This window comes from Notolabrus celidotus, chromosome 24 (genome assembly GCF_009762535.1).
Source record: "Notolabrus celidotus isolate fNotCel1 chromosome 24, fNotCel1.pri, whole genome shotgun sequence".
NCBI classification, from domain to species: domain Eukaryota; kingdom Metazoa; phylum Chordata; class Actinopteri; order Labriformes; family Labridae; genus Notolabrus; species Notolabrus celidotus.
The window spans coordinates 1530341-1558289 of NC_048295.1; the positions used below are offsets into that span (position 1 = coordinate 1530341).

General features: G+C 41.0%; 4 protein-coding genes across 20 annotated transcripts in view; 1 reads left to right on the top strand and 3 right to left on the bottom strand.

Moving 5' to 3' along the window:
- Nucleotides 1–10972, bottom strand: part of LOC117808212 (plakophilin-4-like) — a 39733-nt gene extending 28761 nt beyond the window's left edge. For 3 of the 8 annotated variants that reach the window (XM_034677797.1, XM_034677796.1, XM_034677795.1), the window contains exons 1-3: nt 9250–9362; nt 8112–8199; nt 1734–1963 (exon numbers count right to left, since the gene is read on the bottom strand). In XM_034677797.1, the coding sequence (XP_034533688.1) occupies nt 1734–1963; nt 8112–8187 (306 nt within the window). In that variant the 5' untranslated portion in view covers nt 8188–8199; nt 9250–9362. Of the gene's footprint in view, nt 1–1733; nt 1964–2674; nt 3213–8111; nt 8200–9249; nt 9424–9714; nt 9763–10853 lie in introns of those variants that run through there. The other 5 variants (XM_034677798.1, XM_034677800.1, XM_034677802.1 and 2 more) reach the window with 4 other exon arrangements.
- An 881-nt stretch (nt 10973–11853) lies between these two features.
- On the bottom strand, nt 11854–21188 carry LOC117808430 (four and a half LIM domains protein 2-like). 4 transcript variants are annotated; one of them, XM_034678177.1, is made up of 7 exons: nt 20547–21188; nt 17429–17511; nt 15754–15942; nt 15477–15651; nt 14737–14906; nt 13203–13389; nt 11854–12389 (listed from the first exon to the last, which is right to left on the bottom strand). In XM_034678177.1, the coding sequence occupies exons 3-7, from the start codon at nt 15907–15909 to the stop codon at nt 12238–12240; spliced, it is 840 nt and encodes a 279-aa protein (XP_034534068.1). In that variant the 5' UTR covers nt 15910–15942; nt 17429–17511; nt 20547–21188; the 3' UTR covers nt 11854–12237. The 4 variants fall into 4 exon arrangements, with proteins under 4 accessions (XP_034534068.1, XP_034534069.1, XP_034534070.1 ...); XM_034678178.1 differs by having other exon boundaries at nt 17429–17548; XM_034678179.1 differs by lacking the exon at nt 20547–21188 and adding an exon at nt 20227–20503.
- Nucleotides 19879–21933, top strand: LOC117808429 (PI-PLC X domain-containing protein 1-like). 2 transcript variants are annotated; one of them, XM_034678176.1, is made up of 7 exons: nt 19879–20154; nt 20340–20476; nt 20562–20684; nt 20841–20996; nt 21083–21195; nt 21327–21397; nt 21536–21933. In XM_034678176.1, exons 1-7 carry the CDS (start codon nt 20052–20054, stop codon nt 21784–21786), a joined length of 954 nt encoding a protein of 317 aa, XP_034534067.1. In that variant the 5' UTR covers nt 19879–20051; the 3' UTR covers nt 21787–21933. The 2 variants fall into 2 exon arrangements, with proteins under 2 accessions (XP_034534067.1, XP_034534066.1); XM_034678175.1 differs by having other exon boundaries at nt 19880–20154; nt 20559–20684.
- Nucleotides 21934–22580: 647 nt separating this feature from the next.
- LOC117808375 (collagen alpha-1(XVIII) chain-like) overlaps nt 22581–27949 on the bottom strand; it is a 28174-nt gene continuing 22805 nt past the window's right edge. For all 6 annotated transcript variants that reach the window (XM_034678098.1, XM_034678097.1, XM_034678096.1 and 3 more), the window contains 18 exons: nt 27868–27927; nt 27699–27776; nt 27571–27606; nt 27421–27474; nt 27214–27285; nt 27039–27104; nt 26825–26855; nt 26645–26698; nt 26521–26552; nt 26308–26427; nt 26073–26220; nt 25920–25984; nt 25700–25828; nt 25568–25600; nt 25053–25487; nt 24469–24666; nt 24202–24311; nt 22581–24108 (listed from right to left, as the gene is read on the bottom strand). In XM_034678098.1, the coding sequence (XP_034533989.1) occupies nt 23895–24108; nt 24202–24311; nt 24469–24666; nt 25053–25487; nt 25568–25600; nt 25700–25828; nt 25920–25984; nt 26073–26220; nt 26308–26427; nt 26521–26552; nt 26645–26698; nt 26825–26855; nt 27039–27104; nt 27214–27285; nt 27421–27474; nt 27571–27606; nt 27699–27776; nt 27868–27927 (1935 nt within the window). In that variant the 3' untranslated portion in view covers nt 22581–23894. The remainder of the gene's footprint in view (nt 24109–24201; nt 24312–24468; nt 24667–25052; nt 25488–25567; nt 25601–25699; nt 25829–25919; nt 25985–26072; nt 26221–26307; nt 26428–26520; nt 26553–26644; nt 26699–26824; nt 26856–27038; nt 27105–27213; nt 27286–27420; nt 27475–27570; nt 27607–27698; nt 27777–27867; nt 27928–27949) is intronic.

Here is a 27949-nt window from a genome sequence, read left to right on the forward strand (position 1 = left end):
TGAGAGCATGGCCACGGTCCAGGCATAATTAAGAGCAGGAGAACAGACAGACTCCCATGTTGACGGGATAGACAGAGGCATAAAAATAACAGCGGGGATGAGAGACAGACGGAGGGATGGAGGCTGCAGCTGTAAGTGTCTGTTTTTATATTTCCTCCTTTAATTTGAACCTCTGATCGGATGATTTTTGATGTGTCAATAGTAAAAGTCAAACATCTCTGGATGTCAGTTCACATCAACATTCAGCTTTAAAATATGCCCACTCCAAATGACTCATCGTATGAACACTCCTGCGTGAAAACTGTCAAAAATATCTCCCCCTATGTGTTTTTGGTATTTTCTGACTCTGGTTCCTGTTTGTAGGAGAGATATGAAAGTCCTGGTTGTAGTAAATTATTAATGACAGTTTTAATAGAATTTTAAATGTAAATTTGGAACACTCAGCATGGAGACCCATTACGTTTCAGTGTCATCTGGAGATAATCCTTTGGATTTGCTCGGTAAATTTGGGTGAATCACAGACTTCATTTATCCTGTGAGCAGGGCGGAGCCAGAGGGTTGGTGCTCCCCTCTATCAGAGTCAGAAGTTCGGTTGTTAATGTTTTGGATGGCTTATATAAAAAGGATACTTGGATTAAGACCTATGACCTCTGAACCAGAGCCTCTGTATGAATATTAACTGCTGTAAAAATCAATAAAATAACCACAAAGAAACACAAAACATCCCTGCAGGCTGCAAAACAACTAAACAGAAACACAAAACATCCCTGCAGGCTGCAAAACAATTAAACAGAAACACAAAACATCCCTGCAGGCTGCAAAACAACTAAAAAGAAACACAACATTAACACAAGTTCATGCAAAATGTGTGCAGATGTAAACAAAAACTTCAAGTCACTACAAAAGGATGCAAAATGGCCACAAGGAGGTGTACCATTACCAAAAATAGAGGCCACACACAGTGACAAAAAAGTGATGCAAACCTGCAACAAGCAGGTGCAAAAAAATGACCACAAAGGGTTCAAACACAGCATTAAAAAGGTTGCAGACGCTTGAAATTGCCCCCCAAAATGTGCAAAAGGATGCAAAATGACTACCAAGAGACTGGCTGCAGACTACATAAGATTCAAAATGAGCACAAAAACAGTTTCAATAAAAGGAAAAATATCTCCTAAACCATGATATGAAATTACTACAGAGATCAAATGAAACAAAAATGACTCCAAGAGAAAAATAATGACTACAAAGAGATGAAAACGACCACCTAGAGATAGAAAATTGATACAAGGAAAGCCAAAATTACTACAGACATGAAAAAAACATATAAAAGGATGCCAAAGAGACATAAAATCACCACAGAGGGATGGAAAATCCCCAAAGGAGGAGCTTAATGTTAACAAAGTGATGCAAAACGGCTGCAAAGGGAGACCAAAAAAATACAAACAACAAAAAGTGTTAGTGTGTCTTTATTAAAAGGGGGTCTTAGTCCTGTGTATAAGAGTTAGGGGGCTTTAAGGTCCATGTCCTGGGGCCCAGCACCATGGTGACTCTAGAGTTGCTACACATGACCTATTATTAGTTTGGCTGCACAGGTTACTGTTTAATGGAAGGAGGGTTAGATATGAGCAGTGGAGGGTTTAAAGTGACTGATTAGGTGAGTGAAGAACCAGAAGGTGGGACACTGAACCGTAAACATCATCATGGGTGTGACTGCAGCCTCCCCAGACTCTTACCTGTTCTTTGACAGAAGCCAGGAGGTTGGTGGTGGTGGTGGTGTTGGTCGTTCTTGTGCTGCTGTTGTCGTCCTGCTGGAGGCCGTGACCGCTCGGCCCCTCTCTGACCGCCATGGGCCCTTCCCCCTCTGCGTCCCCCTCCTCCATATCCATCTCTTCCTCCACCTCCTCCCCACGATTGTCCAGAACCGGCTGGCTGCTGAGGCGCCCTCTCTGACCCTGCAGGAGGACTACAAGCTGGTTAAGATGTGGACAAGGAGGGGACACAGGGAGCAGAAAATCACTGTCATAGCCTTTAAGTGCAAGTTTACAGGGAGTATATTGTGCTTTACCTCCCATAATAATCCAACAAGGATTCACTGTGACCTTAACCTCTGTGCTATTTTGTGCTTAAACCTCTCAGATATCTCTGCAGGGACTTGTAGTGTATTTGTGACATGCTATTTCTGCAGTACTTACATTGTGATTGCTGCCTTTTATGTACCCACAGTATCAATAGGTTCCTATTAGAATTCATAATGAGGATAAATAAGGATTATGAAGCTTCCCCTTACATATCTAATCTCATGGTATTATGATGATTTAATCCCTGAATGACGCATGTAATTGCGTTTTTCTCAGTTGTAATAGTAAATTGAAGGTTTTGCATTTGCAGGTGTGTATGCATGCTGCACACGAGGCATTTAACAGCATGTCACGTTCATGATTATCTCTGCATATTAGAGCACGAGCACAATGCGTGGTGCGCCTTCATCATCTGTCTGTCAAACGTGCACATCAATCACTCAACCGTCATCTGGCAGCCAAGGACGAGGTCACACCGACTCACTGGACCGGAGACCGGAGGAGGGGAGCTGTTCTGAAACCGAGCCGCCCCCCCCAAACCCTCACCCTCACCCTCTCCCTCTCCTCTCCTCGTCTGTGGCTGTCAGTGGACTCACCGGCCAGATGTTGCTGTGAGAAGCAGGCCACAGCTGGCTCGATCCGTCCTGTTACGCATCCATCCTCCTCCTTCTGCAAGCGGCCGTGACTGCTGCTACATCCCCCACGCGCAGACGCGTCAAACAAACAAACAGCACAACAGTCCCCCACGCGCGTCCACACAACAGTCCTGGTGCGTTATTTATCCTTCCTTTCTCCTATCCGGTGTTTGCGTTCAGTGCACCCATCTATCTACCCCTGGCGTCCGCGCGGCACCTAACAGCCACCCGCCCACCGACCCGCGCGCACAGCCACTATCACCGTTTAACGGCGTGACGTCACCATGCGGCTATGGATTATTCTCTGATACAGGAATCGATCAGAAGCATGGCGCATGCACTGGTGCATGGTGTTGCAGCTGCAGAATCCAGGTGGTCAGTGAGTGAGATGCAGGTCTGTGCAAAACACTGATGAGGAAGAGGAAGAGGAGGATGCAGCCTGCAGCAGACACAGCGCGCGTGTGTGCGTCTGTGTATGTGCGCAGAGTGTGTTTCCTCCTCCCTCACAGGAGCCCTGACTGATCCTTATAAGGACTCCCAGAGGATCATTCACTGTGGAACTTTATGGAGCACATATTGGGAGTGCATTTTCAACACATGATGTCTGTATATATTTGTATCAACTTAAAGTTACTGCAGTAAACTTCACCCTCACAAATAAAGTGGATTACCTCTCATCACCTTGTAAAAGTTAGACATGGAGGTCAAATCATCCTCAAGTTTAATCACACAAAACCTTTTCTTCTGTCAAGTAGATTATTCAAAATGAAGAGACTGCAGGTGAGCAATGATTACATCAGGATAGGTGAAAAGAACAACAGTACACGTTTACATGCACATGCCCATTTATTGAAATGATAATTAAGCTTCTGTGTGCAGTCATTAAGATAAGCGGGGTCTTACATCGATCTGCAATACGTGAATTTCTCCTCACTACGAACACTCGAGGAATCTTCTGTGTAATGTCTGCCTTCTCCTCCGACACATTGAAATTCAGAGTGGTTGATGAAAAAAAGCAAAGACAGGTAGGACATAAGACTTCAGGGAGGAGTTTAAAAGAGTTAAAGGTTCCGACTATTAGTTTGATAACTTATATGACACAAACTCACGTGGAGAAACTGGACAAAAACACTATTTGTAATACTGTACCTGAATACGTATACAACTCATAAAAATAAACCCGTTCTTCAAAAGGACGATACATTCGCCATTATTCGTACTGCAAAATTAAATCCAGTGTCACAGAACACAGGAGAACACCTGCTAATACCACATAATAAAGATAAATTATGCATTAAATATTGTGCTGGAAAACAACCCTGTAAAGTTGAACATGACATCTCCTGTAGGAGTTTCCAAAGAAGAGTGTGTTTCTGCAGCATCACTTTTGAGACGAAGGTGATGAGTTTTGGGGGATTTACTGGGACAAACTCTGAGCTCTAATCTGGGTGTTATACCCAAATAAATCATCCCCGTCCTTTTTCATTTTAAGAGCATTTTCTCCACCTGACAAATGTCTCTGTAGGATTAGGATTTTACTGTCACCGTCAGGTTCGCAGTTACGGTGGGAGAATAATAACCGTTAAAATGAGACAAGGCTAAGCTGTCCGTCAAATGTCAAAGAAATCCATTACTTTTTTTTAGTTATCCTGACAGGCAAATTTATTCTGCAACAACACAAGCAGGAAGAAGAGGACGAGATGGAGGAGTTAGTTTTGTCTGCAGGAGTTTGGGTGAAGTGAGGCTGAGTATGTGAGCCAAGATTCAAACTAAACTTGAGGAACTGTTGTAATTCACAGTGCAAACAAAAAAAGGTGTTAAAGTCTGGCTTTAAAACTCACCAGTCTGACCAGTTTGTTTGTTTCCTCTCTCCTACATGCAGCGATAAAACTGTTTGTATCCTGTTCCTCAGTTAATACTAAATAAAAAAAGAGACTCCTTCACTTCACTTCAAGATTTGCTCCACATATAAAAGCCAAATATCAACAAAGAAGGGAGTGAAGCATTTCTGGTGCACCTTTTAACCTCTGGAACGGAAGTTTCCTTTTAAAAATGCTGCTGCAGAAACCATTTCTCTCATCTGTGGAGCAAAAACTCTCATCTGATGGAAAAAATTAAGTTCTCATGAGATGGAGTTTTTTTTGGCATGAGCGGGCTGTGCACTAACACTACGTTCTCCTACTTATGTCTATAAAGTCAAAAACACTGCACGAGCAGGGACAAACTGCTTGGTTGGCATGTTCAGAACTCACATTGTTAAAACTTGTCTGCGTTAATCTTCACAGGGAATGACACCGGGTTGGAGTTTTAGCTTGAAGGTCTGCAAAAAGGGTTTCTCCTTCTTAGAGATTCTATATTTTTCATCTGTTGTTGCAGGAGTTTCAGACTATTAGGCTGCAACAGCTTAACACTTGAAGGCTACAGCATGCAGAATGCATTGAATACTTAGTTCAGTCATCAGCAAGATCCAGTGATATTTGGATTTGCAGAGTTATATTCAGGTTATTCTGAAGTGTAGGATAAAAATGATGTTTCTCAATTCATAAGATTTTTAAAAGTGGAGAAGAGGAACCTTTTGCAGAGCAGCAAACTAAAAAAGACTTTCTTGGCCCCTTTGAACCAAACAAAACAGTTCCATCTGTGGTCATCAGTATGCACTTTGGCATGTGGTCACAGCTGCAGGGTTGTTGTGTTGACGAATGATCATTCAAACCCCTGCTGCCAGAAACACACAAACTTCCTACGTCCCTTCACAGAGCAGGAGCCCTTGATCCAAACAAATAAAACTTCACATCACTTAAACCACGTTTCGTTAGCACAAATACTTGAAAGCTCAGAAACTTGATCTTCATACAACCAGGGAGGGAAACTAACAGCAGCTCCAGACAGATTTTGGTGAATAGAATCTTTGAAGCAGTATTTGGGGTCAAGAATCAAACCCAACCTGCTTCCTGGATCTGAGATGTTAGCTTCCTACCCTGCGCACAATTCGTCTTTCAAATCGAGAAACTGAGAAATAAAAAAAATCACTGAGCACCGACACGTCTACTCAACACAATCTGAGTGAATTCTCTTTACAAATTAAAGCAAATAAATAGCGAGGACAGTACCTTTGCATAAACATGAGTACAAAACTAACAGTCAGTGGATGTACAATTAATGTGAGTGAAATTGGGGAGGGGCGGAGTGGCGTGTTCGTGGGTTTGTGAAACCATGAACCAGTGTTAGGTGGACCCCATTTCCCTTTGGACGAGAAGTCAGCGCTCTACTCCAGGTCGTCCACGTCCTCCGTCATGACAGTGCTCGTCTGCTCAGAGGTCACACCTGGAAAAGGAGCACAAATCAACAACTGGAGCAAAAGACATCATGGAAGACAAAAATCAGTCTCTGTTCTTGTTGCTGCTATTTCTGATTCTCTTTATATATTATCCCTTAGGTAAACATGTCTCCTTTTGCAGGCTTCAAACACTCCTGTAAATATGAGCAGCATAAAACCCTGAAGATTTGTGCGTCATTGTTTGTCTTCATAAAACTGAGAAGAACTTAAAGTACATCTTACTTGAGGTATCATCATCATTAGAAGACTTCTTCTTCTGCTCGACGTAGCCATGACTCAGCAGTTTGGTCATGCTGACCGGAGCAGTCTTCTTATCATATGACCTGAGGGGACCACAAAAGACAGAAGGAATGTTTTCACCCTGAAGATAATCACTTTCATCTGGACCTTATTTGGAATCATAGCACCAACAGTGAAGTGGAAGAGAAGGGATACATCTTATTTACATAGCTACATAAGCTTCTTGATCCCCTGACCTTCTCTTGTATTGGTTGGTCATGGAGAGACCCTCCATTTGATCGGTGACACCATCAGGAGACATCTGGAAGAGGGAGAAGTTGTTAACTATGAAGCACCAGATTTAACCGAACTAAAGCAGCAGCATCATTAAATATTTAATGTGGATGAATCTTTTTGTAAAGCAAAATACATGCAATGAGCAGAACGTAGGATGAAATGATGAAAGAGAACTTCATGTTAAAACTAGTCATGCAATGGCAAAGGATTGAAGGAGGTGGCATGAATAAAACCCAGCTGACACCACAAAAGGAAATCAATCACATCTATCAAAACAGCAAACTGTACATTTCCTCTCAGACTCAGATTCTAACATTGACTTCAGTTTGATTTTCAGAAAGTCACATGTCTTAAAACAGCTTTTTATCCAAATATCCTGCACCAGTGATCTAATATCTCCATAAGAGAGATATGAACTTAGAATCAGAACTTCTTTTAACAACACAAAGATCAAGATTGTGTACATTTCTGTTTCATCTGGTCCTGTCTCTGTACTTACCTAAAGCTTGAGCAATCTTCCCTCAAAGCTATCAAACAGCCAAAGCACGAGCAGGAAATCCCTTTTAACCAAACTGTGAATGTGGCAACGGAGCAAAATAAGGTGAAAAATAAAAGAGGAGTCGGTGGAATAAATGCAAAAATGAAGAACCGAAAAGGATGGAAGAGATGGACGCGGTATCTACGTTTTTGGGGGGGGGACTTTATTTGGTTCATTCACCTTCTCTTTATCAGGGGAGAATCTATCAGTCTCCCAGGCTGAACCGTTATCGGTGCCAAATGGAGCAGCCAGAGGCTGCAAGCCCATCTTCACCTGGCTGTCAGGAGACGTCGCTTTGCTTCCACTGAAAATACAAAACCAAGGTGATACCATATATATGAAATGACTGCCAGCCACTTACGCAGCCTCTCATTGTGGCTTGTACACTTGATAAGTGCTTTAACTGTCTCTCTGGGGAATCAATAAGCATTTAGACATGTTGGTTTAAACTGAAAAGAGGATTGTTTGAGTAACACACAATCCCAACACCTTAATATGTAAAGATTTGAGTTCTTCAGGAACCAATCCTGTATTTGAAACGCCTTCAGAGCGGCCTTACATGTAGTACCTGCTCTCAACAAATAATACAGTTGGTGTGCTTTATTGATACCATCATTTATGGGTTCCATGGCAACACAAAATGTTTCCTTTTATTTAAAACAGCTGCCTACAGAGCAATAATTCATGTTATTGCAGTCACCATTAAACACTGTTTTAAAACGGCAACAAGGAGCTGGTTCTGTGTAAATTGTCAAGTGACAAAAACACGTAAGCAGCTTCGTGTTGGGAGTCAGGGTTTTTCAACGCTCTTCCATCGACACAGGAAGTCTTTATTTTGTTCTTTTCCATGCAGACTCAGTAAAATGAGCCAACAGCTGTTAAATAGAAACAATATGCATCTGTTTTTTTGTTTTATGGAGTTAGAATCAGAGTGGTGTTATCATCAAATATCTAAATCTTGGTGTTTGTGTGCCCTCGTCTGATCTCTGCGTGACTGGTGTTTGTACCTCTTGGACTCATCACCTCCAAACCAGGTCGGAGGGTTGTACGGCTTGTTCGGTTTATCATCAGCATCAAGGTCATGACTCAACAGCCCTGCAGGAAGAGGAGACACAATGGTCAAAACACAGCAAGTAGTCATGAGGCATTGTTCTGTGTCTCACCATTAATAGCATAATGTGATATTTGACTTCAGGCCTTTCAGCTCAGAGGCTCAACAATTACTCTCTAACAAATTAAGTGTTAAAATCTGAGGAGGCATATGTAAGAATTCACAGCAGGCTTCTTTTATACTGCCCACTTTACTCCAGCACTTGAACCACAGCGATGAAAACAAGTGTGTTAAAGAGAAATTACTCAGCAGCAGCTTCTATTACCCTGTAAAGATACATTTGAAGAGTTGTTGAATCAGTTTTTCTCTTTCTCAGGCATTGGTTTGTCCATTAACAGAAATAAAGTAAAGACAGAGTGAGAAAATTATTCAAAATCCACAAACAGGTGATTAAAGGTAGTAAACACAAAATCTGTTGCTCTGTGAGTCTGATGAACTTCTCTGGGAAGAGACAAACAGCTAATTGAGGTAAAAACTGGAGCTACAGCTCATAAAACAAGGCTTACATTTCCAGACATTTCATATCAAGTGGGCCTATTTATCGCCGAGGATTCATTCATGCAGACTGGAGCTTGAAATTGAACTTTTCAGTACAAAAGACAAGTGTGTACAGCAACACAAATGACTTTATTCCCCTGACAGCTGAAGCCAGTGATGTTGCATTTTCAATAAACAAAAGGGGGGTGTCATCTTTCCCTAAACTGCTTTTAAAGAGAAATGGAAAGATCCCCTGTTTTATGCTCCGGGAGGATAGTTGCTCAGGATTTGCATTTCAAAGAGTTGTCATCATCAAACGAATCCTCCGGGAAGTTGTTTTATTTTCAAAATGTGATGACTTCCACTGTTACAGTCTACTGTACCCTCTTCAATCTGAGGACAGAAGTGGGTTAGTCAGATTTCTCATCTAAATATGTGAGAGGGGGAAACTTGTAGCATTTGAAGAGTATACCAAATATTAAGAGCAGAGCTGTAACCAGAAGTTAAAATAACATGAAAGGCCTTGCACTAATGATAACACTGACATCCTCCTTTACCTTTGTGTCCTCCGCCTTTTGCAAGCTTGACGTAGTCAGAGTCCGACTCAAAAATCCCCACTCTCCGTCCACTAGCCCTCTCCACTTGGGTGTTTTCCTCCGCAGTCTGGCACAGACCAGGGATCTGGGAGGTTGGTCCAGTCACGCCCGTGTTCACGACTCCAGTCTTTATGCCTGTAATGAAGAGTAAATGACATCTGTTCTCCACCCTACAGTTACTATTTAATGCTTTCTTTGTCTGCACAGTCACACCCTGTGATGTGTCTACCGAGTACAAGAGATAAGATTCAATGATCTTAAGTCATTCTTCAGTTTACTTGTTTTGACGTATGGCCTAAAGCTACAAATGTCAAAGTTGAGTTTGAGAAACACTGAATAATTCTAAAGCTTTGAGGATTTGAGTGCATTACATGGAATGGAGCTAAAAGCATGCACAAGCCTCTTGAAATGTAAAGACAGTCTTACCACCAGGCTTGGTCCTTCGATGGTTGGGGATAGCCGCACTCATTTCAGCTGAAAAGCATAGAAAAGTCTGGTGAGAAGAACAAATACCCTAAAGGCTGAATAAGGAGTAGTTTATTCTTAAATCCAGAACTCAAAGCATCACTTGTTGCACATCAAATCTCCCATTTAAGGAAGTCTTATTCATGACTTCCAGACACAGTAATACATCCGAGTCATGCTGGAGAGAAATGTGTCAGATTTTGGGCATCATTTTTTTTTTACCCCTGATCCTTTATCTTGCACATTTGGCATACCTGTTGATTAATCTGAAGAATACAAATATTAATGCCTTATTAAGAATACAGCTTTTAATATTAAAAATATATATATCACAGCATCCTGGCTGAATGTGTCTCTTAATGTGTTTTTTCTGTGTGTTAAGTAAAAAGGTGATTGATTTTCCTCACAATCTTCCACAATGAAGATGTGCAGAAGCCACACTGCAGATCAATGAGATCCTCCATTTTTCATGTAATTATTTATCACTAAGCAGATGCTATTTCAGCCGAATTCACCCAAATCCCCAAACCATCAGTGCAACCCTGAAAACCCTGCAAAGCAGCTGATGCACCATCTCTAAAGAGCTAAATCATCATGTTTGTAATGCAGTCAGTTTCCCAGGAAAGGCCCGTTTGCGTTTTTCATTGAAAATGACATCAATTAGGATGTTGTGAATAATAATGCATGTTAAAAGCACATTTCTTAATTGCATGCATGTGGTAAAACAAGATAACCCTGCTTGCAGACACAGATACCGCCCATAGAACAAGATGTAATTAAAAATCACAGACATTGCATAAATCAGTAAGCTCACTTTGCACACACACCAATACATGTAGGATTATATTTCTGCCTTTCACATAATTCCTGGTGCATTTATTGAAGCAGAAAATACAAAGAAACAGACTGTAAGCATGTTTTTTTAGCAGGATAGTGTCACTCAGCCATTCAGCTAACAAAGCCATGCTAATACGGTTAGCCGCCTAGCTAGTTTTAGCAAAAGCATCCTAGCGCTACTTTTCCTCTGCTCTGCTACGAAGCTACATTTCAGATAAGCAGCTGGAACTTCTACTCAAATAAAACCTGGAAAGAAATCTCACCCTGCATGTTTATTTTCTGTCGTTGGAATTATTAAGCTGCTTTATGTGTGTGTAAATTCCGTTAGCTTCTTCTTATTCTCCAGCGCACACTTCCGGCGGCACCTGCTACCTACTTCCGGTATGCTTACCCAAAGATCGTATATTCAACAAAAAGGATGATGTCATTTTGTAGGCAGTAAAGTTAACGGCTCTGTAAATGGTCGAGAGCAGACCCAGATAAAGGACGGAGTGAGAGCTCTTACTGAAATGACTATGGTTCCAGATTAAAGAGACGATCTTTGGGGTAATTTAAAAGACAAGGATCATGATGGAGCAAAAACATAAACATGATTCCTTTGGTTTAATATTTGAAATTATCATAAAAGACAGACATTTATAATGAAATACATCAAAACTAATAGGGCAGAGAGCTCAAGTCAAATTAATAAAATAATCAATAGTGGAAAGAAAAGTTAAAAGTAAGGTAGAGTTAATTAGATAAGATGAATACAAGAAATAAATAGATAAATAAATGATTCAAATAATAATAATTTAAATAATAATTAAAATTATAACAATAATAATGCAGCCCAGGGCTAAAACTAAATTACTCCAAATTAAAAGCTAGATTAAAAAAAGGTAAGTCTTAAGTTTACTTTTAAAAACACCCAGAGAGCTCGCCGTTTTAATGTCCAGAGGCAGAGAGTTCCACAGTTTAGGGGCGTATAAACAGATAGATCTCTGGGGTGCCTTAGTGAGAGACACAAGGAACATTTAAAAGGGAAGCATTCGGGGACCTCAGTGATCGGGCTGGAACACAAAATGACAGGAGATCAGTGATGTATGGAGGAGCAAGGCTGTTAAGAGCTTTAAAAACAAGTAAAATAACTTTAAAATCTATTCTAAACTAAGCTGTTGGGATGTCTTTATTTTAATTCAATCTTTAATGGTGGAGTCTACACATACTCTATATTAAAATCAATTATGACAAAGTAGCATTCAATAAGTCTTTATTGGGCTTCATTCAACATACTTTATGTAATGAGAACACACAGTATTATTAGTAATATCATAAAGATTATGTTAAGAACAATTGCCAGAAAGGTGTGATTTCAAACATGACATGCTTAAATATGTTGCATAAAATATATCTATGAAAAGCAGTTAAGGTTTCTTTTGCATGAATTTATAATTCACTTAGGATTTTGCAACAGAAGTTAACTTTTGAGAAGGTATGAAGGCTTTGATAATTTCTATAAAGACAGTTTCATCAGTGCATGAAGAAAATATTTCAGAAGAAGAGCTAAGTTAATGTGTAAGAAACCAATATATGATGTACTTCATGCAATAAAGGTTGCGTTAAAGGTTGAGAATACTGCCGCTGCTCTCTCTCAGACTCGCTCACTCAGACATCTTTGCCGCAGTCGGGGCAGAGGATGTCGTCTTTGCAGGTTAGGAAACCTCGGCCGACCAGAGACACGCAGCACCTCTTGCAGTTGAAGCAGTCGTTGTGCCACTGGCGCTGCTCAAACGAGATGTATTTGCTGCCTCCAAGACCTGAAAGGAAAGCAAAAACGAGGAGCAATGAGTGGCCTACAAAGACCGGCCAGCAGTCTCATGATCTCTGTAACTTAATAATCCTGTAATTGATTTACTGGTGAGTGGATGCACAGGATGCAGAGGGGAGCATGTGACCGGTGGGGAAGGTTTCATCCATGCAAAAGGTACCATTTGTACTTTAATACAAATACTAGCCCTACATATGTTCTAAAATTGTATTACAACATAAAGCCTGTAGAAGTGTGAAGCTTGAAATTCATGACATACTGTATACCAGTAACAAAATCTGCTGCTGAGAAAACCCATCTCTTGCAAGTCCCTTTATTGTATTTTATGGAGGGGATTATTTGTTGTATGATTTCCCGAGGGACATTGGAAAAGTTCTGAAGACTGAGCCTTTTTCTATTGCTCCCTTGTGTTTTTAATCCAAACCCATTATGTGTAAAGCTGTATCTATTACTGAGATCATGCAGTTTCTAGGAAAAGGGAGCCAGGCTTGAAAATCTGACTGTATCGCCATGAAATAGCTGAAAGAATTATAGATGCTGGACACATTTCAGAGGCCTGTAACCAGGCAAGACTGGACAAAACAGTTCCAAGAATCTTGATTTAATAAGACAACAAACCTGACACCATAGCAGAATAAAAGCTGGTTGATTAAGTGTTTGTAAATAGATGAAGTGTGATTTGCCTGTCTAAAAATATACAACATCATTGTATATGTGTATATTCAGATTTCTATGTGCATATCAGTATCTATTTTAACATTTAAAGGCAGTACACCTGATACAGCTCCAGGTTATACTTTACCGCTGATGGGGGTGGTGCAGTAAGCACACTTCTTGGCAAACAGGTTGCAGAAGCAGTCAAGGCAGTAGGCGAAGTCGTTTCTGGAGGTGAACCTCTGACCGGCCAGCTGCTGCTTGCAGCCGATGCAGACGAAGCACTCCTTATGCCACGGCTGGTCACGGTAGTTCACTCCTCCAGTGGTGATTGGCTGGAAAATAAATCACAATGAGCATTCATGTCTGCTGAAAAAGTGCTGTAACATTAAAGTGAACTTTTAACAACTTTGAGCAACTGATTGGATTATCCCCCACAAGTTATCAGAGAGAACAAAAAGATAAATCAGTTAGGGTCAGGGTTAGGGTTAGGGAATACTGCAAAACTAAAGATCTGCTATTAATCTTTTTTCCAAGCATTGAACTGAATCCCATGGTCTTCATCAGCAAATTGAGTTTGCATAGTCAAGAAGAAGGAAGATCTTTGATTGTGATGATGATTTTAATCCTCTGATGAAAACCATGAGACTGGTTGAAAGCACTGGCAATTACTCAGAAACGTTTCAGAGGCCGTGAGACAGACATATATCAAACTGATTCCACATAAGAGACTCAGTTGAAGCACTCCTATAACAGTAAGTGTAAGTGAATGCATCATCCTTCACACAGCTAATGTACAGAGATGATTCAGTCTGTAGTTCAGTGTGTGTTGTCCAATCTGGTTCCTTCAGCCCAGAACCAAATTAGCATTTTTATGCACTGCGCATATGTGTAATATCTAATGACAGATTATCAGATTAGGATGATTTATGCTGCTGTCACCATCTTAATAAGATTAAAATGATGAGCTCCATCGCTTAAACCTGCTGATTCAGTCACTTACAACAGTGACTGGGTTTTATGAATTTAATTTATAGATTAATTGATTACAAAAAAATGCCACGCATGCATTTAACACCTCTGAGTGCAAGATAGGACAACCAAGCTTTAGATTCTGCTCTGTGCGCTGTTAGCACTCTACTGTAGTTTTATGGGACTCATTTTAACCCAAATCCATACATTGCATGGCCGAGTTTGCAATTTGCACTGATAGAAATGTTTAAACTGCCACATGAAGTGTCTCCTTCAGATCCAGAGCTCTGACTCAGCCATGTTCAGCTTCGCACTGGTTCATTTCTCTGTCTTTAATGCTGGTTGTTTCTGAGTTGTTGAGTCACAGGCGATTCGAGGCGAGCCAGATGCCTGCTGTCTCACCTACCAGCTTTTAGCACACAAAGACGCCTCCGATTCCTGCCTGCCTGACCATCTGCTTCCTGTCTATAGCTCCCATATACTGTACATAGGAGTCCTCTCTCATCCTTCACTGTATTTCTTTCCATTTTAGGCATCCAAGCTTTAAGTTTTGGTCCCGGGAAGCACAGCAGTTAATTAAAGATTCCAATTAAATATCAGAGCTTTGATGAGAGAAAACTTGGCTTCATTGCATGAACAAGACATCCAGTATATTTAAGTGTTATGCTTTTTTGCAGCCACAGAAAACCCTCTTCCTCTGTTTGTTTTACCTTCTTGCAGTGGACGCACTGCTGAGCAAACTGCTTCTCATAGCACGGCAGGCAGTAGTTGTTGAAATCCTTCTGGACGAAGCTCTTAGTGCCGATGGGTTGCTGGCAACGGTTGCAGGTGAAGCAGTTCTCATGCCAACTGTTGCCCTTGTGCTCCATCTTCTTAGAGCCTGGTAGGCAGAAAGGATGGGAGGGAAGGAAAAGGAAAGGAAGGGAGTAACTTTATTAGCATTTTCATGTAAAGGTTGACACTGACCTGCAAGATTGTGACTGCAACAAGCCTAAATAAGATTTAGGTTAATTATAAGCCTCATGACATATCCTTCAAAACATCCTGAGCTGCACATTTCATGTCTCCATCAATAATAAAATGTACAGTAGGTCCCACTATCCCTCTAGCAATCAGTTCAACTTAAACTACTTACAGCTAATGAAATCTGCTGATGTTATTTAAGCTGTGTAAATGATTTCATGTGAAAACTTGGAGGAAAACACAACAGCTTGTACAGTAAGATTTAAAGGCTGTCAAACTAGCCTTTTGAGTTTTGCATCAAATTTAAACACATCTTAATCTGATTTGAACTGTGTCTAAATTCTGAAAACAGAAACAGAAATCAAGATTTTAGTCAAAATAAGAAAAAAGAGAATCTCCACACTGAATGATTTTTTTCAGACTGAACTTTCTCCCAATCTATGCTCAAATAACCAAAGTGTCTCCAGGTGTGCCCGTGCCTCCTCACCTGGCATGATGGTCTTCAGGCATGCATGACACTTGGCCGAGTACTCGTTGCTGTAGCAGTCAGTGCACATCAGCATGTCATCCTTGGTGGCAAAAGGCCGATCCACCAGAGACCGGTCGCACTTGGCGCAAAGGAAGCAGTCGCTGTGCCAGTGGCGGTCCTTGTATGACAGATCCTGCAGAATCAATCAGGGATGGTTGACAGTCATAGGAAGATGATCCTTTGCAAACATCTAAAGCTGCAACATTTGAATACAATGAAAAAATCTATATTTTACCTTGCACGTGCAGCCAATGAGCTGTTTGCACACTTCACAGTTGTTGGAGAAAAGAGCCTCGTAGCACTTCACGCAGTACGGTTGTTCCTCCCTCAGGATGTATTTTTGCCCGTACAGGGTCTCCTTACACTCAGTGCAATCGTAGAGGTCAGCCATCCTGACTACAACCCGTGCTCCAAGTCTTCTGTCCTGTCAGATAAATCATAAAGAAATCTTAACAGCATGAACAAAACCAGGAAGTTCTGTCTTTGTAATTCTGATAGGTTTGATGAAGTGTGAGGGAAACAGAAGGACTTCAGTTAAACATGTGTATCACATGTTTCAGTGATGCATCCATGAGTGTGTCAGGTATAGAAATCAACCACTCCCTGGTATCTTAATTGAAAACTACACACAACAAATTAGGGTGAAGAATGTCAACAACAACCCTCAGACAGGCAGACACTGTACAGTTCATACTGTTCGGTGTATTAACTGAATGCTGTGACTCTTAAATCCAGTTTACTTGCTTTAAAATGGTTTAAATGTGATGTTAAAAGAGGTTGAAACTTGGTGCTGTTTCCTCTGAATTCCAAACAGAAAATCCCTGGATGTCATCCGCCTGGAGGATGCCAAATTCAAGGAGGAAAGAAAAAGAGAAATTATGCAACAAACAAGAGAAAAATGTATTTAATTTTTTCAAATTATTTTCTGTGGCAGACTTTTAATGTGTTCAAAGAGAATTCTGAGGGTAATTGATTGGATTTTAAAATCGGATTTCAGCATAAAGTGTTTCCTAACATTTATAAATCAGAGAGTGGAAGCAGTCCAACCTGTTGACAGGTCTGCATGATGAAAATTCATGTTCTTCAGGGGCAGCTGGGTGAAAATTTGATCACACAAACTAAGTTGACTGAATGGTAACCAGTGTGTTGGCACAAACAGGGCGAACACAACACATCTTCAGTCTTTAGTTAATTAAGATATTTTGGGAGGAAGTGAATAAGGCGTAATATTCCCAACACAAAGGTTTCTTTGGGAACAGATTCTATTTCAGTCACTTGTTAGTCGTTGGTTATTGGTTGTAAGACGCGTGGTAAATGATAGATGGTGGCGTCTCGCGTTGGCTGACTGTCTGCATATGACTTTTATTTAATTTAGAACATTAAAGGCTGGATAAAACGGGTTTCAAATCAACTGTCTGATGTTTTTCCATTCACTTCTGTCCACTTTTCAAAGACTGGACCCATTTCTAAACCCTGAATGACCTGATACACACTAATAAACCCATATTCACCATTAACCTATTATCAAGGCTGCAGAAATCATTACACACCCCTAAACCTCATTTATATTCCTCTGGCATAATCCTGATATTAATCCAACATCTTAATACCTGACAATGAAGACACATTCACCTTTTAGAAAAACTTTCCCAAGCAACTTCATTAATCCCCTTAAAATTCCCTCAGAAAACAGGATTCTAATCAGTTTATCAAAGACAGTAACGCCAATCTTTACAAACGAGTTAAAACACACACATCTCAGGAGATTAAAGCAAGAATAAAATCACCCAACACCTCTTAATATTTGGAGAAGAGAAAACAGAAAGGGGAAAGAACTGTGAGGGAAAAGAAGAAGATTAAAGAGGGAAGACAAAGTTGGTGGATGGAGTTTGTAACAGAAGAGGTCTTACCTGTCAGAATAGTCTGGATATCAGGAGGATCCGGTTTGCAGACTGAGTCCAGAGGTGTCCACTGAGCTCTGAAGTCCATCTGCCTTTTAAAAGTGGAGCAAACTGTGACCCTCACTGACGCTGGATGGTGAAGGACGCCATGTGACCAGAGAGGGGCGGGTGTGGTTAAATTTAAACTAGTATAAATTGAAGATTGAATACTGAAAATCTCTGCATGAATCCCACGAGTGTTAAATTTTGACCTCTTTGAACGTGAACTTGTTGATACAAGACATGACATGTCAGCAGGTTTACTGACTCAAAGAGACAACACATTTTGAAACTGCACCTCTAATATCAATAAAACAATCTTATCATAAATGCTTCTTTTGTAGTATCATCATTCAAAGTTTACAGAACTGACTTCACATGACCTCAGGGTGATTTTTTCGGAGTGTTTTCATCTCAGAGAAAGAAGAAAGACTTGAAGTATCTGAGCATCTACAGCTCCAGAGGGACTCCACTCTATGTGCTGTTAAAGGCCATTTCAGGTGATGGAAAGCTCTCGAATAAATGAGGAATCTGACCTTAGATGGTGTCTGTATCCCTAAATTGGTTATGTAAGTGTTTTTCACTTTTAATTGTATTATCGTAAATCTCAAATTGTTAAAATTGAAGACTCCACAGCCATTCTCTCTTCATTAAAAACAAACCAGGAATCTTCTTGATCTCTCTGTTGCCCTGTTCGTCTAATTTTCTAGAAATCAATGGACCCTTTCTGCGATGTGTTTCCTTTATGATGGTGTAATCTCAGAATTCAACTTCCAATGCATTATGGAGGAAAAACTCCTGCCAAATGAGATCTTAGGAGATTTTAACTGGATATGTGTTCATTTGCACGGGGTTAGTGCAATCCGAAAGGGAAGACAATGATAGTTGAATCATCAAGAGGTTAAATTCATGTTGTTTCTCATGTGAAAAGTACCTCAAAAAGTACATGGATCCTGAATAGTACTGATAGATCCTGTATATTCTTGTGGTTCCTTTGCCCTACATTAACTGCAAAGCATCCCAGGAGTACTCGGAAATCTATACCAGTAAAAAACAGTCTTAATTTCATTACATTTAACACGATAAACTCAAAGTTTAGGTCTACCAGCCCGGTCTGACCATTTCTCTATGACACTGCAGTATTCAGGAGGTGATCAAGGCTACTTAGAAGTTCTCCATGTAACCTAGAACATGTAATGGAGGTTAAACAGAAGCTACTTGTTTTTACTTAGCCTAATTTCTTAAGCTAAAAACTTCATGAATCAGTCAAAGTGTGACTCCAATGAGACTGAAGATGTGCTGCATGAGGAGCAAATACTTACAAGTTTTCCACCTTCCATGTCTAGGATTTGATTGTCTGCTTCATCATGCTGGTTTAAATTTAACACTTGTGCAACATAAGCAACACAATGTGGGATTTTTCCTTTACTTTTTGACTTGTTTTGTGCAAGGCCTGCTGTTTAAATATATTAGGATAATCTAATAGTGCAACGGTAGTGATTGGAGTGGAGGTCATGTGAAGAAAGGAGTCCTGTTAGTCCTGGAACCTTTGGAGGGTTAGTGGTAAAATTCAGATTGGGTAACAAATTAAAGGAAAAACCAACATGAACCATCTTCTTGGAGACACTGCCTGATTACTGAGTTTCTCATTCACTTTAAAAACAAGCGCAGATTGAAAACTCTTCTTCGAATCCTGATATAGTAATTTAGTTACTAAAGAAAAACAAGTTGAACTTTTTATCCCAAACATCCAAATTGTTTTACAAGATTAATGGTAAATCAATGCATGCAGTTCTTAAAAAGGCACCAGTGTCTGAGGGATTATTTGCTAATTCTCTGTTATCTTAATTGATTTCCTCATTAAACAGTTTAAAAACAAACAAATAAAGTATTTAAAATTCACATTTTCCCACTAAACGACACAACCTGCTCATCACCTACAAAGCCCTCAATAATACCGCCCCCTCATACCTGACTGACCTCCTCAAACGCCACTCATAAATTCTATGAATTATTATTAATTATTATTATTAACAACAGTTTAAAGCAGGTGCTGAATGCTTTCCACCTCAGGTTCCTTTAACAAAGCTGAGGTGGAAATGATGGAAGAGTTTTCTTTGTATGGTACCAAGCAGATTTAATAATAAGAATTGAGAACCATATTTGCAGCCAACATGTTATTCAGCTTTTCTTTGTGGCTGTTTTGTACATTTTGTTGTTTGTAATTAGCTTTCCCCTTACAATTTGGTCATTGATTTTAATTTAGAAAGCAAAATATGATAGCTGCATTTATTATGTTTTATTTTTAGAGCCCAAATAATTTAAAAAAGGAGATTATAAGAGCTTTTTTCTCTGTTTTAATTAAATTAAATCAGGGGACAAGAGGAACCTCCCGTCCAGTAGTTGGCGCTGATGCAACATTCTGAATACAACCCGCCTTTAAAAAAAACCGTAGAAGAAGAAGAACCCGGAAGTCTTTGTAAACATTGGATGTATGTTCAAAATCGAAAATGAAAATGAGCCTTGTTATGTAAATAAGATGGGGAAAACAGACTGGAAGCTAAGACAAACTGGTTAATAGTTGAACAGGGACATGGAAGAGGGACAGGGGCTACAGCCAGGAAGAAACCCGGACTGGATGTCTCTCCTGCCCGAGGAGCTGCTGGACGTCCCGCTGTGGAACCTGGCTCTACCCGGTAACACAAACACAGGAGGGGTCTATTTAGGGGGTCAAATCAAATCAATCAAAGTGCTCCTGAGTTTCCTACCTGTCTGTCTCTTTCTCTGTTTGAGCGTTTCATGCCCCAAAACCTTAAAGACAGGGTTTGTTTACATTGTTGGTCATATTAAATGTCTGACTTTCCTTCCTCTCTCACTACAGGAAGTCATGACAGCATGTCTTTCTGTCTGGATCTCTCCTCACCTGTCCTAAAATCAGAGCCCCACCTCCTCAGAGTGATTGACAGGCTGGTTCCCTGCTGGACTAGACCCTGTGTATCTCGCTGGGCCACCACACAGGTAGTCCTGCAGGAGGACTAATAAAATGCACTTTTTATTTCATGTAATTTAAAACTGAATGTCTCCCTACCTGTGTGTGCAGCAGGCCGTCCTCACAGATCAGTGTGATCTTGGGATTCGCTTCTTCGACCTGCGGATCGCCAGGAAGCCAGGTGGAGGAGACAAGTTGTTCTTCGCTCATGGCATCTACACAATCATGACTGTGAAGGTACACACAGACATATGCACATGAGAACAGCCCCTTCCCACATTATTTACTCTGGAAAGTTTAAACTGGATTTGCAGATCTGAAGAAAGTAAAATCCTGCGTGTACTCAGGAGTCATTGAATAAAAATGTTCACTTGTGTTTGTGTGTTTGTGCAGGAGGCTCTGGAGGAACTTGCTACCTGGTTGGACGCTCATCCTAAAGAGATTGTGATCATATCTTGCTCCCACTTTGAATCCCTGACAGATGAAGATCATGTAAACCTTGTGGAGTTCATCATCTCACTGTTTGGAAACAAACTCTGCCCCCCAAAGGTACCTGATCGACTCCTTCCTCACTTTTACATTTTGCTGAACTTATTAGTTAAAAAGAATACTTATTTTGTTCTTGTTGCATGCAGGACACTCCCACTCTGCGTTCCTGTTGGTCCAGAGGTCAGCAGGTAGTGGTTTCCTACGGGGATGAGCTGGTGTTGCTGCAGCATCCTGAGCTGTGGCCTGGAGTTCCTTACTGGTAAATACACAACACGAATGCTTCATCTATAATCAGTAGATGTTGTAGTTTAAAGACATTCATGTTCCTACATTATTAAATGCTCGTTTTACCTTTTAACTGATCTGCCTCATGGTGTTGCTTGTTTCCAGGTATGCCGACAGCCCAGACCCGAAGAAGGTGATTGCCTACCTGGAGGACCAGAAGAGCAAAGGTCGACCAGGTAGAGAGTGGTACACTTACAATAATGCACTTATTGTCTGCCTTCACAATGAAGAGAAGTGTAGAAGTATTAGGACTTTGGTTTACAGACTTTGTATCTAACAGGTTTATCTTCATACTGATTTTATTATTTTACCAGCTGGTTTTTACGTCAGCGGTCTGAACCTGACAGAAGATGCTCCCTACGTCCTCCTCCACCCCCTCCAGAGCATGAGGAAGATGACAATGAGGGCTCTCTCTCTGCTGCTGGACTGGGCGAGCAAGCAGCGACCAGGTGGGCAGAAGGTGGACGGAGTCAACATCCTCTGCTGCGACTTTGTGGGCGTCCGTTCGTTCTGCTCGCTTGTGATCGACCTGAACTACAAACTGCTCGATGGTCGTCCTGTGTAAAGGTTACATGCTCCAGATCCGGTTTCTCCTTGTTACTCATAAAAAGTGCCAATGAATGATTATATCATGTCCTTTTCAATATATTCAGGGGAGTCTGTCTACATTTTCCTTTCAGTCTTAAACATTAAAACTTTTAAAACATTTTGATCGCACTTTGGACACCACTTTATGTAAATAAGTCACAGGTAGTTTTATAGATCCTCACATATTTATGCATCACTCATGCCTCTTGTTTACACTTTATCAGCTCTATATTATTTTAAATATTGTACATATTCTCTTTTTCATTGTATTGGAACACATTTTGTTATATATACTTTTGCACACTCTAGTAAAAATATCTTTACTGTGTGTTTGTCTCTTGATTTTTGACTGTCTATCTGATGATTCCAATCACATTTCTCAAGTGTGTTGTCAGGTCAAACATGTTCACATCTCCTTTGAGCATACCTGGTGCAGATTGTCGATGACACATTTGGCTTTGTTTGCAGTCAGTAAGGGAAGATAACACGAGCAGATGAGCAACATAACTGGGTCATTACATGAGGAAAGTGCTCTCGACACTGATTAACAAAGAGCCACAGCTGTGCAGGCAGGTGGCTGATGACAGTTACAGTTAGATGATCTTCAGAGAGATGGGATTGGAAATAACACACAGGAGAGTGAAGAGATTATCTGAATTTATAAGTATCTTTAGTGTTTGTATTTCTCAGCCTCCATATCTATCCTATTTAAGAGTCTTGGTACAGAATAACGACACAAGTATTGCTGAAAACAGTCAATGCACAACACAATTTACAATTTCCACACTGGTTTATTCAATTATGAGATGCAGCGTTTCAAACAAAGAGAAAAACAGATACAACCTGCAGAAGTTAACAGAAATCTTCCTGCATTTAATTTGGCACTGCATAAGAATTAAAGTAAAAAACTTTGGACCAGTGTTTGTATCCTCTCCACTGTTACCTGGCTGCAGTGCATTTTCTGTTCTGAAATAAACAAGAAAAATTTTAAAAAGCAACAGTGCATGGACAAACATATATGGCTGAGTCCTATTTGGATGACTGAACACAGATGTAATGTGTCTGTGCACAAACTTTGTCCTTTACCTCTTTCAGGTACACATCATTGTGTAGGTTTGCTGGATAAATTGAAATGTAGCTGTCACACATTATAGCTGAAAATGCACGGTTTATAAAAAATAAATATCCCTTTGTTATCACTAAAAATATGACTTGAAAATATCTTCCCATGAAAGATAGTTGCAAAAAAAAAAAAAAAAAGCTGTTACTCAAGTGCTTTGGTTACAGATAAAATCAGTGTAAATGAAAAGAAGTTAAAAAAACAAACATTTCACATAAAATAACTTTTGTTTTCTTGCTTTTGGTTGCTGAAATGTCCGGTTGGTGGCACCTTGTTTAAAACAGAGAAAGCTTTAGAATTAGCTGAATATTAAAGGTGCAGAAACCCTGATTTAACTATTGTTTACACTGCTTTACTTGGCTCACACAGTCTATTTTCACCATGTCAGACTTTTGGTTGAACAGGAAGAAAAAGAGATTCTTGTGTATCAAATCTTTGATGATCCATTTATCTTCCCTGTGTACAGTTTACACTCCTTTCTATAAAGTAGTGTTGATAAAGTCCCATTAAAAGGAGAGAATGTTTAATTATCCTGATCAAGCAGAGCAGGATTTCTGCAAAGGAGTCAAATTTCCTTAAAGTCATTTTATGAGCAGAAATCTGAGTGACAGATATTTCTTCTACCAAGCAACAGCCGTGCTATTGTTAATATTTAGATAAATATTGTAGCAGTTACTAGCAGACAACAGAAAAGAAATTACCCTTATATCCTTATAAGGCGTGAAACCTCCCACATGGCTGTCGGAGGGTGCGTTACTGTCTGTCACCTGAGCTTAACTTGGGTTTAACTTGTGGAATAATCCTGTGTAGCACCGTATATGAAGGGATAACAAACATAAACTCATTACTCATATGAAAAAACATATTTACAAAGCACCACATACGGTGCAAAGATAGAAAAGTGTGTGTGGACGAAAGCTTTGCAGACTTTGTCTAATGTTGTGTGTTTGTGAGTGTGTGTGCGTCTATCTCTTGGAGTGGACGACGTAGCTGTTCTCCACACACAGCACCACGTAGGAGCTGGAGCAGCTGCTGGAGCTCTGCTGGAGGAGGCTGCCGCTCTGCAGTGACGATGCCATACCGGTCAGCGCCTGGTCGCCTACACGCCACGTCTCGCAGAAGCTGTCAACATGCCGCTGGCCAGTGTTGGTCGACCCGTGCCACAGCATCTTGTCTTGCCTAGGATATGGAAACAAAAAGTATTTATGTTAAAGTACTGAATCACAGTTTCCCCAGGTTGTTGCATCTTTAACAGTCATCTTATTTGGTCACCATGAGCTGTCACTCATAACGTCTTTGCCATCGAAGGAGTAGATTGGCACGTTGTCCTTCATCCTGCGGTCTTGAAAGATGGCATCCCAGTTGTCAAACAGAACCTCGTCCTAAAAGTAAACACAAAACACTGAGTACAAAGTTGTGCTGAAGACTAGTTCATGGCTTGTTATGAACATACATACATTAGAGTGATCTCACACTTCTTCTGACTCTCACAAAATAAAGAAAAAATGCCCCACAGTGTCAAACTTCTCTGTTTGCTACCTTTAGGTTGACTATCGGCAAACTGTCTCTGTCAGCCTTGCGGACGATGCTGTGGAGATCTTGGAGTCTGGCGGACAAGAAGGCCCGGAAAGTTCCTTTCATCCCGACGGCCTGAGCCTGAGTGAAGCACATGTAGTCTGCACCCCGGATTCCCCTCATGGAGCCGCTCTGAGGACTGTTAAGGGCGATGAGGTGGAGCTGAGGAAACATGCCCAGAAGCAACATCACTATTTAATATAACAATCAGATTATGAGCATGCAAATACAGAAAGCCAGGAGGATAGGTGACAGTGAGCATGCTGCTAAGCCAGGTACTTGTATTACTGGGTTGATGGTGAGATATAAAGCTAGATAAATTAGAAAGTACACTAGATTGTTAAATTGAAAGCTGGATGGTTAGATGCAAAGCTAGCTAGAAAGTTAGTAAGACAGATAGCTACAGAGTAAGCTAGATAACTAGATAGCTATATAATAATCAAGACAGGTAGATAGATATGTAGAGTACAAACTATAAAGCACACTATGGATCTAATACAACATATGATATAAAGGCAGTATGATGTTTTCAAGTGGACTCCTCTTACCCCTGGACCAGAATGATGATGGTGGACTGGAATCTGGGGCTCAGGACGAGCTGGTCTTCTCTGAGGGGTGACTGCATAGCGAGGGTCCGGATACGCAGGGCGAGTCTCGGTTGTGTGGACAGAAAATCGTCCGTCCGGTTGATTTAACCGGTCTGAGTAACTGGGGAACCTGGGATCTGTGGGTACCGGGTATCGCGGATCCGGCTGGTAACGATTGTCGGGCTGGTATCTAGGATCAAGGTGAGTCGGGTAGCGTGGATCCGGGTTTGACGAGTGATGCACGTCTGGCTGTGAGTGATGGTCGGTGCCGTGGTGGACTGGACTCTCAGGTTGCCTTTGAGAGGTGTCGGTGTGCGTGTGTGTCTGTGTGTGCGTGTGATGGTCTGGGGAGTAGGGGACGACTGGAGGGGGCTCCACAGCTGCAACCTCATTACCCTGAAATAATATGTGAGATTTATGAGAGCGGGGGAAATTGTGTGTTCTAAATTAGAGAAAGAAAGAAAAATGACACTCACATCCACGTTGGGTAAGGGGATGTAGCTCCCAAGCTGTAAAGAACAACAAAGACAGCTGTGTTAGAATCCTAATGAAGAGCTTTAACTGTGTTTCCTGACGAATCCTCATCATTTAAAAGGTCAACGTCTCACCTGCACTTGACGGACTCCATCTCTGACCCTCAAGAACAGATCGGTTTGGTCCAAAATGTAAACCAGCGAGCCTTCAGGTTGTCTCCGGGCGGTGGCTGTCATGGTGTCGTAGGTCCTCAACACGGTCACCTACAAACAAAGAAACAGTGTAATTTGTATTTCATGATATACTATCTGATCGTACAGATGCAAAGCAGATACATTTGCCGAGTTGTCTTACCCCAGAGGAGTGTCCAGGTAGTCCAGGTGTTCCAGGTGGTCCCGGTGGTCCAGGAATATTGATAGCTGTCAATCAAAGTGGGTCATATGAGCTCAAAAGAAACTAAACAGACTTCATCTTGAATGTTTGGGTGTTTTAATGATCATAACTCACTCTGTGTGCCCCTGTAAGCTCCAGGTAAGGATGGTCCTGGAGGTCCAGGAGGCCCTGGTGGTCCCTGTTGCCCATCGTAGCCTCGACCTGGTTGACCAGGTGGTCCCTGAGGGCCTGGTGGGCCAATGATGGAGTCACCTTTCTGGCCCTGATGGCACAAAGATGGAAAAAGCAATAAGAATTTGATCTTAAGACTTGGAGGAGCTTTATGTTTTTAAAATACAGGTGATCTTACAGGTGGTCCTGGCGTCCCTGGGTATCCGCTCCCTCCATAGCGGGGGTCATAGTATCCTCCACTTGGTTCTCCTTTCTCTCCTTTTACGCCTTGACTTCCTGTTTCTCCTTTCATCTCATTCTGGACACAAAGAAATCAAGAAACATCCCAGAATATAAAATATTTACAACAATTTCTGACCCACACCATCGTGAGGAAAGTCTTGAGACTTACCCTTAAAGTGTAAATATCCACCGACCCGTAACCTGGAAGAAAAGACAGACACCACACACTGAAATTATTAAAGATTTACCTTTGAGCTTTTTATCATGAATCTGAACTGAAGAAGGGATGCTACCTTGAATGTCAAGTGTCCCCGGTGGTCCAGGATCACCTTTCTCTCCTTTAGCAGCTAAAAACAAAGAGGAAGAAAAATAACATCATCATCTGTTTACCTTTTATTTCCATGTCTGTGTTCACTTAGACTAAAACTTATTGTTTTACAGGGAACTTGAAATACTGCATGAAGAGAAGTTACCTGGGTACTGCCTGGAGTAATCATCATATCCCTGAAATAGAAACAAAGACTTTAATTTAAGATCTTGTAACAGATTTATGTCGCCACATAAAAGATTAATGTGAATACCCCAAGATTTTAAATCTCTGCAGTTTCACATCATTACAAGGTATGGACAACACTTTTCTTTACAATTAAATAGACTGTTAAAACACAGCTGCACAGTTTGACTCACTCCGTGCCTGTCGAAGGGACCTGAAGCTCCAGGAGGTCCAGGGGGCCCTGGTGGACCTGGAGGACCCTGAGGAACACAACAACATTAATTACTGTTTATTCATCACCTGATCTTAAGCGCTTAGATGGAACTTAGGCAAAAATTCTGGTTTTGGGGAAAAAACACTTATACTCACAGGATAACTGTTTCCAGATCCAGTGCCTGGTTCTCCCTGCTCTCCTCTGGCGCCATTCAGACCTGGACGACCCTACAGGAAAACACACACCGCATTCAGAATGATGTTTGAGTCATTTAACATGAAATATGATCAGTTTCCAAACTGTGTATAACTTCAACATTTCTTACCATCCAGACTTGTTTGTGCACTTTTAAAAAGACTTACCGGTCTACCTGGTAGCCCAATCTCTCCCTTCTGGCCTGAAGGACCATATGGACCCTGAAAATACAAGTTTATTTAAGTTGATGCAAAGCTTTCAGCTCAAGTTATACCACTGAACACTCCTAATGTGTGGAATAAAAACATGGTACGCACTGGAGGTCCTATTGGGCCAGGGGGTCCACTGTCACCCTGTAAGTAAACACACATGCACACTGTGAACACTAAAATATCAACAAATAATATCAGCAGTTGAACTTTAGGGACTGCATTGATTTTTATACCGGCAATCCTGCCAGACCACCAAGGTACTGAGGTCTCCCATCAGACCCCAGGATGACACCAGGTTCTCCCTTCTCTCCCTGAACACAACAACAAGTTTACAGTCACCACTGGAAATCACAACAGAATCCACAGCAGTGTTTTACTGCATGAATGTGTAGATTATCTTACTTTAGGTGCATATCCAGGAGGACCAGAATCTCCTTTGTCTCCTTTTGGTCCTGAAGGCCCCTGAATAAAAACAAACGACATT

Bases quoted from the DNA above. Each gene is read 5' to 3' on its own strand.
- LOC117808429 (XM_034678175.1), top strand. From the start codon at position 20,052: ATGGAAGAGGGACAGGGGCTACAGCCAGGAAGAAACCCGGACTGGATG. The intron at 20,685-20,840 runs GTACACACAGAC...GTGTTTGTGCAG, and splicing joins ACACAATCATGACTGTGAAG to GAGGCTCTGGAGGAACTTGC. The intron at 21,196-21,326 runs GTAAATACACAA...GCTTGTTTCCAG, and splicing joins TGGCCTGGAGTTCCTTACTG to GTATGCCGACAGCCCAGACC.
- LOC117808430 (XM_034678177.1), bottom strand. From the start codon at position 15,909: ATGGCTGACCTCTACGATTGCACTGAGTGTAAGGAGACCCTGTACGGG. The intron at 14,907-15,476 runs GTGAGGAGGCAC...TCTGCCTACCAG, and splicing joins CCTGAAGACCATCATGCCAG to GCTCTAAGAAGATGGAGCAC. The intron at 12,390-13,202 runs GTAAAGTATAAC...CTTTCCTTTCAG, and splicing joins CTGCACCACCCCCATCAGCG to GTCTTGGAGGCAGCAAATAC.